The sequence below is a fragment of the Diospyros lotus genome, chromosome 3 (genome assembly GCF_014633365.1).
Source record: "Diospyros lotus cultivar Yz01 chromosome 3, ASM1463336v1, whole genome shotgun sequence".
Lineage (NCBI taxonomy): Eukaryota > Viridiplantae > Streptophyta > Magnoliopsida > Ericales > Ebenaceae > Diospyros > Diospyros lotus.
The window spans coordinates 29,336,464-29,355,741 of NC_068340.1; the positions used below are offsets into that span (position 1 = coordinate 29,336,464).

Consider the following 19,278-nt stretch of genomic DNA (forward strand, 5'->3'; position numbering starts at 1 on the left):
TAATTGTATTGATTCGAAATGTCTAATATATTTTTACATAATGATTAAATATTAAATATTTAGGAATAGACCATATTAAACAATTCATGTCATCAAGATAGACTGAATATAATTAGGAATAGTTCTGCCACCATCTATTTTATAATTTTCTACACTTTATTTTTTTATAGATTCATTTTTGATTGAAAATTTCTTTGGATATTATTTTTTATCAAAAAAAATGAAATTCACAAGTCAGAAAAAGAAAATGACTATAAGATCCAATTAATTTTAAATAATTACGTACACACAATTATATTATTAAAAATCAAAATACCAAACTTACCCTTAAATTATTTTTAACATCACAAAAATATAACTAATTAAGGTCTAGATGTTCATGGTGAAAAATTCAAGAAAAATAGTCAACAAATTTTGAAAGGGTAGATAAAAGTAATAGCAAATTAAGTTGTAACTTGGAAATCCAAAAATACCATTTAGGGTATTTTAGGTATTTAATATTATTCCTCATATATAATTGCTTTCTTTTAATACTTAAAATTCTCTTCTTTTTTTTTTTTTTTTTTAACTTGTAACTTTGTCAATATATATACCTTATCTCCTTTGAAAAAGTATATTGACAATCTTTTCAAGGTTTTTTTTTATACATGAAGATCGATCTGCACCTTAAATAACTCTTTGTTAGATTAAAAATATATAATAATCTAAATATATACTTTTGTAAAATTAATAATAAATTTAATAAAAATAAATATATTAGAACAAACTATAATTATAAGTGAAGAATTCTTATACAAACTTAGTCTATCTGTACAAAGTAAATTCAACCAATCAAATATGAAATGAATTTAAAATTATAAATAGTGGAATCTCAACAGTCTTTTATTTGATTTTCTATGTATATGTATTTGGATAGCTTAAGGGTTTGTTTGGTACTATTGTTGTGTTTTTTATACATAATAATTTTTTATCTTTTTTTTTTTTTGAAAAATTAGTGTTTAGTAAAATATATATTCTTATACTTTAGAAAATAATTGCTTTTTCAAAAAAAGTAAATTAAAGCTCTTTTTAAGTGAAAGCATGTCCCCATGGTTTTTAAGAAAAGCATAGGATCGAATTTTTTATGTAACAAATCACTTATAATTTTATTTATAATATTTTATTATATTTACGAGTAAATAAAAAATTATTTCCAAATTTATCTTTCTTCCCACAATCTTCTTTTATCATTTTCTAGTTCCCCACAAGCCCCAAGGTACGTATTTTACTTCTATTTTTGTTTGGACTTAGAAATACAATATTTTTTTTACTTAGTGAATATTAGTGTTATTTTTTGTTCATTTGTACCTACAATTTATATAGCAAGAAAATATTAATTAAATACTTATTACGTATTTTTAACATTAATAGATATAATAATACACTGGATTACTAAATGTATATAAGAATTTTCCTTATTAGGGGTGTTTGTTAACCAAGATAAGTGGGGAAAAATGTTAGATATGGGAAACATTTCGGATGTTTGGTATTTTCAACGTATTTGTTAATCTTATCTGATCATTTTCGGAAAAGGCCTCATGTGACCTCTTATCTCCCCCTTTCAAGATAAATTTATCCGACCTTCCCCCTCGGATAAATTTATCTTGCTCTTTCAAGATAAGACTGAATTACTTATCTGCCCCTTGTAAGATAATTAATGTCATTTAGTGCATTTTAAAGATTTAAATTTATTAAAAAATCTTATTTATTTAAATCTTATAATTAATATTTTTTAATATATTTTTAAATTATTATATATTTTGACAATTTTTAAAATTTAAACGACATTATTTATTTCATTGATTTTTAAAATTTAAATTTCTCTCTCAATATATATTTTATTTAACTCTTTTCAACTCTTTTTAAATTTATTTTTGGACATGAATTTGAAAAATAAAATATTATTTTTAATTTAATCTTAATTTTTTTGACAATTCATATTAATCATAAAATACTATTTTAATCATAAATTTGATAATAGGGATATTTTGGTAAAAAAAACTCTTATCTTGGTGCTTATCATATGTATTAACAAACACATGGAAAGAAAAAATACAATTATAAGTGGATTCTAAAAAATTTAATAAACAGTCTGATAAAAATCTTGGAATGCTTCCCGGCCTTATTTTGATCATTCCATATCTTGATCCGAAAAATATTTCAATCTTATCTTGATATCACCTTATCTTGCTCATTTTAACAAACGCTTTCTTAGCAAATAAACTCAAGAGAACACATCTATCTATTAAAAAAAAATTAAATTTTACCCCAAAGAAATAAATTAACTAGGTGTATCAAACAAGAGAACTTAATTAAGGTCCAGTTGTCGAAAAAGACAAGAATAGAAAACGATGGGTTGGGTTAAGCCAGTCCCAAAGCAATATTTAATTGAATGTTAATCTGAAGCATTAATTACGAACTTTGCTCCCACTTTAAATAAAATAAATTAATTATGTAATGGGGTTGGGTGGGTAAGCCAGCAAAGCTAACATTTCACTTCAGTAGGACCACGCAGCTTCAGCTTCAGCTTCAGCTTCAGCTTCCCAAAGATAATCTTTTTTGCACCACCGCTTTACGCATTTTCCTTGTTTTGTCCATTTGCACCAATCCCCACCCACCTCTACTGCTTTAATTGTTTTGACAGCCAATTAGACGAATATAATAATAATAATAATCTTATAAATAATATATAAACATATAAATGACAATATATAATTCTTTCTACCATTCCAACTTCAACTCTCTTTTATGGGCGGCGACTTTTACTGATCTAATAATATTATTATTACATAGTTCCATCGGTGAATTAATAGTGAAAAAAGTTTAATTTGAGATGAAACACCAGATGAAAGCTATTTCTTTTTGGAGTCGAGACCATCACTTTTTTTAAAAAAAAAAAAAAATTCCCGTTTGCAGACAGCAACAAAGGGAAAGATTGAAGCCATATAGAACACATACATACATGTTCATGATCAGCCATTAATAAGGAAAGCAAGCTTTGTATGATACATTTTACATGCATACACATATAGGTCAACGCTATGCATGAGAATAACGTTACGGTGACATCTCCAAGCACAGGGAAACTTAAATTTAAGCTGCTGCTGCTAGCTTAGGACTGGACTAGTGTTATCTTACAATCTCTCTCTCTCTCTCTCTCTCTCTCTCTCTATATATATATATATATATATGCACAAATTTGATGAATAAATTAAGAATATTATATATATATATATGATTAGCCGGTTAAAGTTGAGATCTCTTGATCGTAGCAAGCAAAAAATTGATCGCTCATGGCAGCAGCAGGAAGCGTCTTACTCATGTTTTCTTGATCCGTCGTCGTCGTCGTCCACAGAATCTCCGGGCAGTAATTCCAGATCGGAGAAGCCATTGTTTGACAGAAGAATTCGTTGCTTTCACAGAGGGAAATGTCCTTCCATATGTCATCCATGGAGTACTCCTTTTCCCTCACCACTATCATCTCCTCCTCCTCCTCCTCTTCCTCTTCACCGCTCCTCTTCCCGCCGGTGTCGTAAAAGCTCCGCTCCTTGGAATCTATTGCGGAGAGATTGCTGGAAATTGAAGAAGACGGAGCCATGGGAGCCTTCTTCCCATCCGGGAAGCCCTCTTCTCTGGTAATTGTTGAGGAGGACATGGATGAAGAGGAGGAATTGTTGGAGAGCGACGAAGAAGCTGCAGAAATGGCTCGTTTCCTCTCCTGAGCCTTCTTCCTCGTGTGAGTCCTCCAGTAATTCTTGATCTCGTTGTCGGTTCGCCCTGGCAGCTTCCGAGCAATTCTCGACCACCTGCTCGATCGTAATTCATCCATCACAGTCTATGTCTTTATACCAGCTGATATATATATATATATTAAACCCTATGCAACTAATTAAAATCAACCCATCTTTAGAGAGAAAATTTCAAATTCCACAACACTTCTGCATACAGGAAGGAACATGAATCAAACTACAATTACTGCATAATACGTTAATTAAGGAAGGAATCAGTTATAATTATAATATGATTTATTAGGATTAATCAACAGTACGTGCAAATCAAGTAATAAATAGCGTACAGTAATTTATCAACTCGAGTAACTGCCTCTACTACTATCTCACCACCAAAATCAAATAATTATTCACTCCATTAACTTAGTAACCCTTTTTTCTTTAATTGTTCTCTTTTTTTTCTTTCCAACCCTGTTTATTTAGATATAAAAAGTATACACGACTGACTAGTGTGGTCGGCGGGGGTACTATCAGTTACGGGAGAGTACTTGAATTTGAAAAGATGAAATAATACGAAGATGGAGAGAGAGAGAGAGTTTTGTCAAACCTATTGCCCCATTTGGAGTGAAGATCCAGGACGAGGCGCTCCTCGTGAGGGGTCATCTTGCCGCGCTTGAGGTCGGGATGGAGGTAATTGACCCATCGGAGCCTGCAACTCTTGCCAGTGCGTTTGAGACCTACAGAGACAGAGACAGAGAGAGAGAGAGAGAGAGAGAGAGAGAGAGCGAGAGAGAGAGAGAGGGCAGCGGGAAGGGGGGTTAAACAAACGGCTATAGTTTGGCATGGAAAAGTAGCATATTTGGTTGGGCATGCCCTAAATAGGCCCTACCGTAGCTACTTCTAATTGTCACCCTCCACCTTCAAACCTGAAACTTTCGCTATGAAGTCCCATCTCCGATCTCCGAACAAGTTCACATACAACATCAGCTGAACATCTTCCTGTTCAGTCCACGGCCCTTTTCTTATTACTTCTTCCTGTTCATCTCTTCTCTGCACCATCTCTCTCTCTCTCTCTCTCTCTCTCTTTCTAAGTTTCTAAGCCCTTTTTTCCCCCAGTTTTCTCTTGCTTTCCTCTCGGGTACGACTAACGCCCGCGAGTTGTATTTAAACGGGTTTCTTTCCCTGGGATTGAAGCCTGGGATGAGTTTTTAAATCTGGATTTCAATCTCAGCCGTTCAAGTGTGCGCCTCCGATGTAAGCCATTACCGCACCAAAGCTGCAAGCGGGGCCGAATCCTGATAAGCGATTCCTCTCTCTGTTGATAACGTTCATGATATCTCCTCCGTCTATCAGAATGGTGAATTAGGTTAGGTCAAATTCATATTATTATTTTTACATTTTTTTATGTGATCATTTAAATTTTTTATTTTTTTGGTTATATCTCTACATTATGCATTTTTTAATCAATGCACACCTCAACAGAATTAAGTTAAAACATGCAATATATGGATACTGAAATGCCCAAATTATCCTTCCATATCCTCGACCAAACTCATATTTTTACCCCTGTAATTTTATATTTTTTTCATGTGATTACTTGAATTTTTTATTATTTTGATTATATCATAAATTTTTTAGTTAATATCACACCTCACTAAGGTGGCAACCAACAAGTAAGTAAGAAGTGCTTGCGGGAGAGTCACATAAATAAAAACTTGCTTATTGACCGCTATGTCACATGTGATAGAAAATTGTAAAAACTTAAACGAAATTTTTCTTCCTTTGACACCTCCTCAACTCCTTTCCTCTCTAGCAACATCTCCTCAGCTTCCTTTCTTTCTCTGATGACTTTTCCTCGGCTCTCTCTCTCTCTAACATCTCTTCCACTATCCCCTCTGTTCTTTTTCTCTCTTCAACAACCAGAACAGTTTATCCCTATCCTTTGTACTTGTCGCCAACAACCTCCTCTACCTCGTTGCCGACTACTTTTTATTCTACCATACTACCCACCCAACCTCGTTGGTAGCCATAATATTTGCCAATCCCTCACCCCTTGCAAACTCTCTTCGTCCTAAACTATTTTTTTTCATCCTTTGCATCCCAATCGTTACTGGTCACTGAAGAAAAAAGTTGTGGCAGAGATGATGGTCGACAACAAAGGTTTCTTGGAGATGGGTTACAGAGGATGGAGGGATAATTTAGGTATTTTAGTACACAGGTAATGCACACTCTAACTCAATTTTGATGATATGTGCAATTAACTCGAAAATCCATGGTCCAAGGGTATAATTGAAACAATAAAAAGTTCGATGGCCACACGAAAAAAATGTGAAAGTACAAGAGTAAAAATATAGAGTTAATTTGGCCGAGGATGAAGGAATAATTTGGGCATTTCAACTTGCATGTAATCTATGTTTTAACTCAATTCTGACAAGGTGTGCAATTGACTCAAAAATATATGGTTCATATGTTCAATCATAACAACAAAAAATTCAAATGACTACAAGAAAAAAAATATAAAAGTATAGGGAAAAAAATGGAATTTGGCTATCTCTGGCGTATGGTTTTAATTGTTTGTTTTACATTAAAGAAAATAAAGTGGTTTGGTCCATTTTTCCTTTTTCTTATACACGGCCTCTATTCTTCTCATTTTATGAAATTTTATTTTTTTTCCTGTAAAGAAAGTATTTATATTACTTTTATTTTTAAAATTTAGCTCGAATCCTAGCTAATTAATTAATATGATGTTGTACATGTAGCTAGGAATGGAGATATAGATGGGGGATTGAATCCGTTAAAATTATTCTCTATCAATCGATATCTTTAGTAGACTTGTAATTAGTTAACCACATTTTAGTAATATATACAAAATAATGTAATTAGATTACTATGATTGTGTGTTCAAAATTTATACAATATACGAGTCAGTCGATAATGGATTTGAGAGTGAGGGTAACTAGTTAAATGGATTGAGTGAATAATAATAATAATAATAATAATAATAATAATAATAATAATATAGCAATAATAACTAGTTAAATAGCAATAATAATATATCATTATAATAAGAGAGTTTTAAGTTTTGTCCATATATACAAAAAATAGTGTCATGAAGGGTCTTTAAAAATTCTGTGCAAAAACTACAGTATCATTGGGTGAGTTTATTTTGTCCCATTGTTATCAGATTATTGGACACAAATATCCCTTGAGACCCAACCAGGTTAAAAGTAAGTTTTTTTTTTTTTTTTTTATTGATTTTTGCGAACAATTGTGCATGACTTAGTCTTAGCGATAAATTTGTAATTTTTAAATTATAAAAGAGTAACTTTATTGTTATTATTATAAACACTTAACACTTTTTTTCTATGGCTAAAAAAAAAAAAAAAAGCAAATATATTTTGACCACACAAAACTCGAAAACCACAAATCACAGAAAAAAAAAAAAACCCTTCTAAAGCTTTTTTCCAAAGTAATGAAAAAGCTGAGAGGAAAAGGCTGGAGAAAAGTTGGAAATGTGAGGAAACTTTGCAAGTGGCCTTAAAAAGGAATGAAATTCTTAACATATGTTACCAAATTTAATAATCTTGGAAATCATAAGTAGAGGTAGTGACAAAAGAAAAGATAGTGAGTGTGAGAGGAGGAGGAGGAGGAGGAGCTAGGAAAGTAGCTAGATTCATTTCAATTTGTGTGCAGAATATATATATATATGACAGCTTCCAAAATATCATCTCATTTCTTGTACATTCATTCATCTTTCCTAAAATGGAGTCTGTCTGTCCTTTGGGAGGGTTTGCTTTTGTCTCTTGAATCCCTTTATTTGTTTGACAAATTCCAGCAGCATCTCCTGCTTAATTCTTAGCATTCATATATATACCCTGCTCTTAATCAACTTAATTCGCTCCCTCTCATAATGCTGAATGTATAGTATGGGGGCAGTTCCAGAATAGGATTTGAGTTCGAATCTTCTTCGTAAATAATGTTTATATGTTTCGAAATTTGATTGATAAGTGAAAGAAATATATGCTTCGTATTGGATGACCACAGACATTGCAATCCTCCTCATCCTGATTGATTAGTATGTTTTGATTTTTTTTTTTTAAATTTTTATGGGATATTTCTCACCCTATTAATTTATATATTTAAGAAATAATTTATCCCTGACAAAGGCCAGTGCTGCCCTTCAAATCGCAACAAGAGAGAAAGATTACTTGAGACTTTTATTGAAGCACGCAGGACGCAGCTAGAGACAAAAATGATAAAGAAGATATTTCAAAGTGGGATATATATGGGACATATCACAAATACGTGTAGTGTATTAATTAATAGTAGGGTCACCTCTCGCATTCTTTGAAACATTTCAGCAATTTCTATTTGATATATATACATATCTTTTCTTAGTTAATTAATAGTGAGTTATATGTTATTTTTGTATAAATAACTCATATAGGCAGGATCGATGGAGATCGAGTCTATTAGATAAAATGTGAATAGAGAGATAAGGAATATAGAGACCTAATTAATTAAGTTAAAATTAATATATGTAAACAGGTAAGCAAGGCTATTGACAATATATATATATATATGTGTGTGTGTGTGTGTGATCAGTTAATTATTTAGGTGGTGTGGACAGCTGGTGTGAAAATATGATAATTTTTTGTATTCTTATCTATGCAGCTTCCAATACTTGCATGTTTGGTGCATGCATGTATGTGTTATATAATGTGTGTAAGTAATTTTGTCTTTTTTTTGTGACACATCTCCTAACTACTCGAAACAATTTTAATTTTGATTACAAATATCATTTTAAACTCGCTTTTGCTCAAGAAGTAGTCGTTGATGTCTTTATGCTATATTTAGCTTCAGTGTGAAACAGATGGAAAGAAATTAAAATGCGTCAGGGGAGATAGATTAAGCTTACGGATTGTCTGTAGTGTCTGGTGAGAAAAGAATATGAAGAGAGATATATCCAACATCTCCTCAATCCAGCGGGCGAGGCCATCACTGAAACTAAAGACCAAAAGTACATAATAAACTAAAATGATCTCTTAGTTTTTTATCTCGATCAATACATGGAGTCTCAAGTTAAAAAAAAAAAAAAATCTTTCTGAATATATCAAGTGTAGATATATAAACATTAATTGTTATATTCAGTGTTAAATATAATTTTGTTTTTGTGTTCAGACTGAGAGAGATGCATGGTGTAGATCATAAAAGAATTTGTTGGAAATGGGCGGTGGTGCAGTGGGGTAGAGAGCCACCATTTTTGTGATGTGTATGCCACCATTTTCTTGTCACTAGCTAGCCACCCCCCACTAATTAATTATTATCTCTTCTAATTCACTCTTAATTTAATTATTATTAAAGTCTACAAATTAATATAGTTAATTAGTTGCAGTAGTAATGTACGCCTACATTTATTTATTTATACATATGATTCACTAATTAAAAATAATTTAAAAAATGTCACTGTTTCATCATATATATATATATATAATACAATATTCTACTTGTATAAAATTTAATTTCCAGAAGAGGAAGAAGAAGATCACTGTCCCATACCTAAATTGCTACTAGCTAGACTGCACATAGTAATTAATTAGGAGATTGTGTGGAAGGGTTCAACTGAAACTGATGGATGGGTAATGGTATTCCACACAGCAAAGGGCCACTAACCAAATACAGTCCCTTGAAGAATAATTAATATGACAGTGTGCAAAAATGGTGGTGTGGATGTGATAAGCTATATATGTAGATGATATAACGTGATAAGATTTTATATAATTCTGGCCTGGATCATACGCTTCCACTACAAATGCTTTTTCAGTGGCGACCATTGGCTTAGAAAAGAGCACTAAAGCTTGGCAGCGGGGAATTAATTCATGGAGATGATGAGCCCCCGGCCCCAAGCTTTTGGGGTGGGTTAGTAGTGGGGGCACTGTATCATTAAGCATTTGATTTGATCTTTCATATATATATATATATATATATTATGCTTGATTAATTAATTATATCTTGCATCCATTATAAATGATGCTGCATATATATATCCATACCAGAAATAGGTTTACTTACCTGTCTTGGGAATTAAAGCATGCATGTGATCCCATCTTCATTGGTTTTGTTATGATTTTGGTTAATCAATCTGACCCATTAATTAAATTCCATAAGTAGCTTGTGATTAAGGGGATCGACGATCACATGACTCACATGACATCTTCTTGGTAATTGTTTGTATATACGCACAATAACAAGTACTTTGCTGTTAAGATTGGCAAAAAAGACAAATCTTTCAATGATGATAAGGAGTGAGGCATTTTTATATCTATGCTAAAGTCTAATTTTGTGATACCCAATATGCATGCATCAATTTAATATTTTCTAGTGGTGTGAATTAGAAACTATATGCATATAAAATTGTTGATGGAAGAAGATACTGGATATATATATATATATATGATCCTGTTTTGACAAGAGGAGGGAAAGTTGTCCATTGTACTATAACCAATAAGGGTCCAAATTAAAGCAAGCATTTTACTCACTCGTATGTCTTTATGGTTTGTTTATTTGATTGTGTTGGGAAGATTCGAGATGAGGAAGTAATCTCTAATCGCACACAAGAAGAGTAAGAGTGCACAATATTGTGGCTAGTGGCTACTCTAACGTCAGCCTGTCTTTGAAGCGTCCTAACGTACGTACGCCCATGTTTAATTTGTTTAGGATTAGTAATTTAGCATTGTGTTGATGTTTCACCAATATGGGCTATAGAAAGTAAATTTTTGAGTTGGACCAATGATGGAATTGCCTTGATTAATTGAGTTGTCTCAATGGAGACTTGGTCAGATGTTTCTATTAATTTGTTATCACAACCAATAATAGCTGTAATGGATTAATGGCAATTGTGGAGAAGGTAAGATAAATTAAACATACCTATATACTTATTCTATTATTTAAACACCCACTTTTTTTTATGGTGTGTTGAAGCTTTTTTTTAATTTCTAGGATTCATAATTATTTTTTGTGTGACATGTTATAATAATAAATTTAAAATTCAAATAAAGAGACTATTCAATCCGTGGTTTCAATTCAAAGAAAGGTTAATGGTGGTTACATCCACAAAATTAAAATTAACCCAGTCAGTTATTATCTAGATAGTAGATACTGTAAATTATTATTGTGTTTAAGAAACTGAATTCAAACTCAAAATAGGCTCTAAAAAAAAAGGAAATCCAAAAAAATAAGTCGAAGAGACACTCCTGACATAATATATTGACCCAAGAGACTCTCCCAAAGTCTTTTCTAAGTACCCCAATAGAGACCCTCTTAGAGGCCTCTCACAGGTTCAAGAATGTGTCAAACCCACATTTGATATATATGTTTGAAAATTCAAAACAAATGATCCAAAAGATATGAATGTTCTTCCATCTATCAACTTAAATTCAGAACAAATGATCCAAAAGATATAGATGCTCTTTCACCTATGAATTTTAACTTCTATAAATAAGATGTAATTACTCCAATCGAGGTAAAACAAACTCCACTTAGACACTCTTCCTCAAAAACTAATTTAAGTATCGAAAAGCCCACACAAAATGCATCATGTGCCTCTAATTGTAGTCATGGTTGTCGTCGAAGAATGGATAAATGTTTTTAGGAATTCTTACTGAGATGGTAGTTTATTGGGATTTTCAACGAGAAATTCTAATTAGTCTTGAAGATTTCCTAATAAACTCATTTTCTATTCTTAATTAGTTTCTTATTTAGTTTGTAATTCTATTTCTTTGTCGGTTTCTACTTCATGTTAGGCAAGAAAACCTTAATTTTGGTGAACAAGGAAAACAATCTATAAATAGGATGCTTAGCTTGTTATTCAAGATGTGCAAATTAGTTGTGAGAGATCAATAAGAATTAGGAATTTGGTGTAATTAGGATTTGGATTTAAAGATAAAATATTGAGTTTTGTAGTTATAAATTTTACTACATGGTAATATTTTTTTTCTGTCGTCTTGAAGGCTGTGGTTTTTCTTTTTAGGGTTTTTCATCTAAAAATCTCTTTTGTTTGAGTGTTATTGGATTTTTTATTTTTTATCTTATTTTTTCAACAAGTGATATCAGAAATTTGGTTATCAATCACTTAGTGCGCAAAAGATATGTCAAGCATGATAAAGTTTGATTTTGAAAAGTTCGATAGGAAGATCAATTTTAGCTTGTGGCAAATACAAGTCAAGAATATCTTGATTCAATATAGGTTACACAAAGTATTAGAGGACAAACCAACTCTTGAAGGTTTTGAAAAATCTGGTAAAGTGATCTGCTGAAAATGCAAACAATCTAATCATGTGAAAAGGGATTATCACACTAATAGAACAAGTTTGGCAAAAGACTCAAAAAATTGTGATATTTGAAAGTTCGTCTCTCAACTTTGTAAGAGATAAAGAAGTCTTCTAAAGAGATGGATACATCTTCATGAAAGAGGATATGATACTTCTAACGGGTCCACAAGTTTGTACACGAGCATTGACTCGGCGATGATGCAAGCTGTGTGGTGGAAAGGATGTCGATGGTTGAAGAGTTCCCAAGAAAGCCAAGCATGGGGTTGCACCATAGTTTTTCAGTAATATACTTTTCAACATTGTGCCGTGAAAATCTTAAAGCGGTATGTGCCTAAATAGTTGTACATTTTATGGTTGGTTACGCTAATCTTAGTGATAGAGGTCATGGTGATTATCAATAATAGATAGTCATGATTATCATCGAATAATGGACAAATGTTTTTAGGGATTATCGCTGAGGTTGTGGTTTGTTGGATTTTCAACCAAAAATCCTAATTAGTCTTGAAGATTTCCTTATAAGTTTCTTTCCTATTCTTAATTGGTTTCTTGTTTAATTTGTAATTCTATTTTCTAGTCAGTGTTTTTTTCATGTTAGACAAAAAAAACTTTAGTCTTGATGAACAAGAAAAACAATCTATAAATAAGATGTTTGATTTGTTATTCAATGTGTATAAATTACTTGTGGGAGTTAGGAATTGAGTGTAATTGAGATTTGAATTTAGAAAGAGAATGTTGAATTTTATAGTTATAAACTTTACTATATAGTGATATTTTTTTTTTTATTATCTTGAAAGCTGTGATTTTTCTTTTTAGGATTTTTTTACGTAAAAATTTCTTATATCCGAGTGTGGTTGGATCTTTTATTTTTTTATCTTATGTTTCAACAAAATCAATTAGAAGTTCCTGGATAACACACGAGCCTCACGTACGTTGATAATTCATAAAACTTAAAGAGAGTAGGATCGATGTCTAGAGTTTTTCACCTTGTTTGAAGTTTGTTACCCATTGAATGCTTCCAAGAATATTCCTTGATTTATCGATAGTTTCTAATGTCTCAGTAATCCTTAATTCTTTGTTCACTAATCAAGAATATTCTTTATACTTGATAAATAGATACTATATACTACTAGTCCGTTCTCAAAGCAACCTCTCATCCAAACATAGTGTTAGAGAGATCTCCCTCCCTCGTTGGCAACTAAATGGGTGGTGCTTAACACAAAGATTCATGCTGACTAAATAGTTCTATGTTCGAAATATAAAACCAATAAATGGGCTAAATTTATATTTTTGATTCTATATTTTTTTATGTGAATATTGAATTTTTTTATTATTTTAATTACACTATTAAATTTGATTTTCAATTCAATTTAATCCTTATACTTTAATTTTTTTTTTCATATGACAACTCAAAATTTTTATTATTTCAATTACACTTTTGAATTTATATTTTCAAATCAATTTACTCCTTGTACTTTTATATGTAAAAAATTAAAGATAAGGTGAGATAATAAAATATACATCACATTCATATCAAAATACAGAAATTAAATTGACTCAAAAAACTTAGTCTAAGAATGTAATCAAAATAATAAAAAATTCGAGTTGTCATATAAAAAAAATATCTAAGTATAAAAATTAAATTAATTAGAAAATGCAAGTCAGTGAAACAACGAAAAGTTTAAATAATCACAAGTACAAAAGTAAAAATATAAATTTGATCAATAAATAGTTATGTGATTTAACTGATAACTCGCCCTTTATAATAAATATAAAATTATACATTCAAACATTTTCATATTTTTTAAGTAATAAATTCACGTCTCAATGCCATGCGATTGACCACATCAAATATAAGAGATTATTGCAATCTGAGGACTATCAGGCTCTGTTTGAAACTATTTTTTTGAGATGTAATTTTGGGTGGATACGACACTTATGGAATGGAGGGAGGCAGTATATTATCTACCAGAGGAATAGTGAACACATGCGGCGGTGACCCACCTGGTCATGGGGGGGCTATCTATTTATTTTATATGTGCAGGTGAGAGGATGATCCCCATGAAGCCATTCCTTTGCTGAGCCAGCCCAGCACAATTGAACATTGGAAACTTTATGACTCTGCCACTAAGCAGACGTTAATTCTTAATGGACTCTACTTAAAAGAATAGATATACTTAACAAATTAAATTGGTTGTCTTGTGACCTTTTAGTGCGGCCTCAACTCTTTTAAGTCCAAGGCCTTGTTTGTCGGCCTGCTACCCACTTGATTCCCAGCCCAAACTGAGCCCAAATCCACTCATCAAAAATACATAATTATATATTATTATGCCTATACGAATACGAAAGGGTGATGGTATAGGTACCGGGCATCCGTCGGTCCATTTTGGCATGTGAGCTCGGCTTGGGGCCGGTGACGCCCTTCCGCGGCCTTGCCGCTCGGCTAGTCAATACATGTGCCCAGCCACGTGCCGCTACTCGTGGGAGCGTATTGGGACTCTGTCGAGTCCGAAGCTTTGGACTTTTTCGCAGCTGATTTCTTGGACTCTTCGAATATCTCGTTTTAATAACTCACTCATTCTCTCTTTTTATTCAATCCTACTCTGAGATCGCTGCAATCGTGTTCCCCGCCGGACCCACCCTCCCGTTCTCGTCGTCGCAACACGACGGCTGTCCAATCTCATCAACCCAACAGAATCACGTTCACGAGCATAATACATCCATCCGATCAGCAGATATGGTTGCTGTAGGTTTTGTACAACTTGATTTCTCGATGAAACACAGATTAAATGCGATATACAGTAAATCAAAATTTTAAATTAGAAAAGTATAAATGCAAGACATAGCGATATACGTATTCGGATCAATAGATCCTACTCACAACAAAGACTCCGCCTTTAATCAATCCACTAGATCTCAAGTTTACAAACGATTACAAGATCATGAACAGAAAAATAGAAACAGTATTACAATACAACTGAAAAACAGAATCGAAAAACAACAAAATTAAGGTAGATCTGTTCTATACCGATCTCACGATCAAGGCAAAAGTCTATTCTATCAGTCAACAACCTCTCACGCCTCAGGCGTTTAAAACACATAGAGATTAAACAATAACCGTTCTTACCGTCAGATCTTACCATGGAAGCAACCAAAGAATCGATTGAAACATAGATCAAAACGAAGGATTCACAAAAAGTGTCTCGCTTCAAGAATCGTCGACTTAGGGTTTTCAGAGAGAGAGAGCACAAAACAAAAATCAGAAAGTTCTGGAGATTAGGGCATCAAGCTGCCCTTTTATAGCAACGCCAACATGGGTTATCAGGAATGGGCTCGGCCAGCAGCACAAGAGGCAACACGAAAATAATATGGGCTCGGCCCATATAAACACAACAGCCCAAAGATATTAATAACATGCAGCAAATATATATATTAACATCATATATATAACAATATATAATGAGACATATTTATATTTAAATGAAACAAATATAAAATGCATCTCAGCAACATGTAACAGCATGCCAGAAATCTGATAAAACCATTTTGAATCACATAATATCAACAGTTGCAAATATGGTTGCATAATACGTTCGCCTGGGCCGTTCGTCATACTGTTCTTGACCAATCTGCATTTGGCGTAGTATATATATGAGAAAGATTAGATGGATGTGTTTTGATGAAATGGATGTTTGTTAATCAATATAAGAGAGATAAAATGTCAAATATGAAAAATATTTTGAATGTTTAGTCTTGCTAACGTATTTGTTAAATTTATCTTATCATTTTTAGAAAAATCTCACGTGACCTCTTATCTCCCCCTTTCAAGATAAATTTATCCGACCTCTCTTCTCAGATAAATTTATTTGACTCTTTCAAGATAAGACTCAATTACTTATATACCTCTTATAGGATAGTTAATGTCATTTAATACATTTTAAATATTTAAATTTATTAAAAAACTTATTTATTTAAGTCTTATAATTAATATTATTTAATACATTTTTAAATTGTTATATGTTTTGATAATTTTTAAAATTTAAATGACATTATTCATTTCATTGATTTTTAAAATTTAAATTTCTCTCTATATATATATATATATATATTTTATTAACCAATATAATTCATTTCACCAATTTTTAAATTATTTTATTTAATTTTATATTTTATTATCTATTATGAAAATATGTTTTGACCATTTTTAATTATCTAGGTGGAATTATTGTAATTCTAATAATAATTATTTATACTTTTCAACTCCTTTTAAATTTATTTTTGAACATGAATTTAAAAAATATATTTTTTTTATTTTTTTGACAATTCATATTAACCATAAAATAGTATTTTAATCATAAATTTAATAATGGGAATATTTTGATAAAAAAAACTCTTATCTTGACACTTATCATATGCATTAACAAATACATAAAAAGAAAAAAAATACAATTATCAATAGATTTCAAAAAATTTAACAAACACTCTGATAGAAATTTTGGAATGCTTTACAACCTTATCTTGATTATTCCATATTTTGATCTGGAATGTATTACAAGCTTATCTCGATATCTCTTATCTTGTTCATTTTAACAAACGCTCCCTAAGGAAAATATTATTTGTACAAATAATTAGATTACTGAAAGAATTATCAAAGACATCAAATAATAAAAATAATCTTATCTAATTTGTCATTGTCCTCTAGACGAAGCCCGACCAGACTTCTCTCATCCACGATATCTTAATGATCGATGATGAAATTTAATCTCTAAAATTCAATTTAATCATCAAAATTGTCATTTTATCCATATAAGTAAGGGATTTCTTTCATTAATTTCACGTGTTAAGTTTGATATAAAAGAAACCTATGTTGCATGAAAATAAAAATGGAAAATGTTTTCGAAAGGAAATGAAAACGTGAAAATGAATATTTTTTTAAAAAAATAGATATAAATAGAGTCTAAAATGAGAATAAAAAACGTTTAAAAAATAGACACCTTAAGGGAAAAATAATAGAAAGGAATTATTTTTGAACACTTTTTTCATTTTTTAAGGGAAAAATAATAGAAAAAAACTCATAAGCATATCGTAAATGACATTGATGCCCTTAATTTATTTCCTTTTTTTTTCCTTCCAGGGGTAGAATTGAAATTTTGTTGATATTAAAAAGAATCCGACGACGTCGAGTCATAGCTACATATGCCTACGCCTGCGGACAAAGCTGGAGGGGGTAAGTTGCTAGTAGACATCCTATGGGAAATGGACACGTGTCAGATGACCAGCTTTTACATTTTCACTTTGCTTTCGGGGCGGAAAAAAAGCAGGTATTAACAACGCAATCATCGGTGATATGGGTCAACTGTTTAGGCAGGCAGGCGGGCGGGCGCACAGGTCAACTCCGCTGACGGATTTTGAATTAAAGAAGATGCCTGCGTGGACGGGGGAAAGCCATAATCCATCATTTCAGTGTTTCTAATCTTAATCGTATCTTATGTTTATAATTAAATATTTATAATGATGATTTTAAGAGCGTAAGTATTTTTATTATTATTTTATTATTATGATCTATCTGTATAGATTTGAATAATAAAGAGAATGGAGGGTGGAAGGAAGGGAGGAAGCGGAATAAGCAAATGTTTGGGTAGCGGGTTGTCGGCGGCATCCTTGTTTGAATCTCCGCCCTCCCTAAAGCTCGTTTCACACTCTACCCAGCCCTCGCCTTCCGCACGTGACTTTCCCTTTCTCCATCTTATTTATTATTTACGTTAATGCCAAATAAAAATCTCAATCACAATTATAGGTTTTCATTAGGCTTCAATTTATTTATCTTTTTTAAATTTATAATTTAAGATACTTAATCTCCTCTTTGTAATTTTATTTTTCACCAAATTAAACCCCACTTTATTTTTAGTAAAAACTTATTTCTACATACTAGGAAAAGAAAATGGCTATAATATAATAATTACCTTAAAACAATTATGAATAATTCTATTATTAAAAATAAAATTACCCAATTTACCTTTTAATCGGAGGGACTGACATCAATTGATAATTTAAGAGAAAATATGATAAAATATATATAACTATTAATCTAAAAGGAAAATAAGAAAATTCCAACTTGTCATTTTAATGATCATTTTGTGATTATTCATATATTCCAATTACACATAAGCACCATTTCACTTGCTTGACCTTTAAGAGAAATAACTACTACTCGTGACATGTTTGTTCATAGCATCACCATAACTATTTTTTACTTAAATGTCAGGGGCCCACACAAAAGGAATATTCACGTACCTTTTCTAACCATGTACTCCTTTGTAGCATCACTCTCCTAGATAATAGAGCACTTATCCCGGGCATTCATCTCTCTCATTCCTATTTCATCTTTCTACCGTGTGTTTAAGTTCACCAATTGTTTATTTGAAAAACTCACATATATTGATTTCCCCCCCCCCGGAGGAACGAGTTTTCTCCTATACAATACAACAGCTTGTCACTTTCTCTCGACTTGCAGATTATCTCGATTTATTTTCCTAACTCTATTTTAGCTTGAGCTTCCTACATTATAAATTTTAATTTTTATATTTTAAACAATAACAATAGTATTTGAAAATTCAATCAAAAATTGTATTTACAAAAGAAAAAAAATAAGAAATTATGTGTTTTTAAAAATTCAATCAAAAAGCATATTTATTAAAGACAAAAATAAAAAAATCAAAACTTTCACAATTCAAAAATAATTTACTTTTGAGATTTAAAAATGAATTGAATTTCGAGTTAATTATGGACTGGTTGATTTTTGCACTCTTTTAGACATAAACTATAATTTTGATTAGATTTAGAGAGTGGTTAGAGTTAATAGTTATATATATTTTTTAAATATTTCCTCTCAAATCAATTATCGATTAACCCCACTTTCTTTCGCTTAAAAGTAAATTTGGTATATTTATTTTTATTACAACAATAACAACATATTCAGCCTTTATCCCACTATGTAGGGTCGACTACATGAATTCTAGATTTTCATGTATTTTTATTTTTTGTCATATTTTTATTTAGGCACATACACTTTATATTAAATTTTAATGCCTCTCTCAAAAATTTATTGAGTTTGTCTCTACTTTTTTTTTTAATTAATTGTTCTATTTCATCGATTATTTTCACAGAGCTTCTCTTGGTCTTCT

General features: G+C 31.3%; 1 protein-coding gene across 1 annotated transcript; it reads right to left on the reverse strand.

Annotated features, from left to right (window-relative positions):
- Positions 1-2,972: 2,972 nt before the first annotated feature.
- LOC127798463 (transcription factor MYB48) lies at positions 2,973-4,915 on the reverse strand. Its single transcript, XM_052332043.1, has 3 exons — positions 4,694-4,915; positions 4,375-4,504; positions 2,973-3,845 (listed from the first exon to the last, which is right to left on the reverse strand). The coding sequence occupies exons 1-3, from the start codon at positions 4,824-4,826 to the stop codon at positions 3,278-3,280; spliced, it is 831 nt and encodes a 276-aa protein (XP_052188003.1). The 5' UTR covers positions 4,827-4,915; the 3' UTR covers positions 2,973-3,277.
- Positions 4,916-19,278: the final 14,363 nt, after the last annotated feature.

Coding starts and splice junctions, on each gene's coding strand:
- LOC127798463 (XM_052332043.1), bottom strand. CDS start 4,826: ATGGTGCAGAGAAGAGATGAACAGGAAGAAGTAATAAGAAAAGGGCCG. Junction 4,505..4,693: donor CTTCATAGCGAAAGTTTCAG/GTTTGAAGGTGG, acceptor CTGTCTCTGTAG/GTCTCAAACGCACTGGCAAG. Junction 3,846..4,374: donor CACTCCAAATGGGGCAATAG/GTTTGACAAAAC, acceptor ACGATCGAGCAG/GTGGTCGAGAATTGCTCGGA.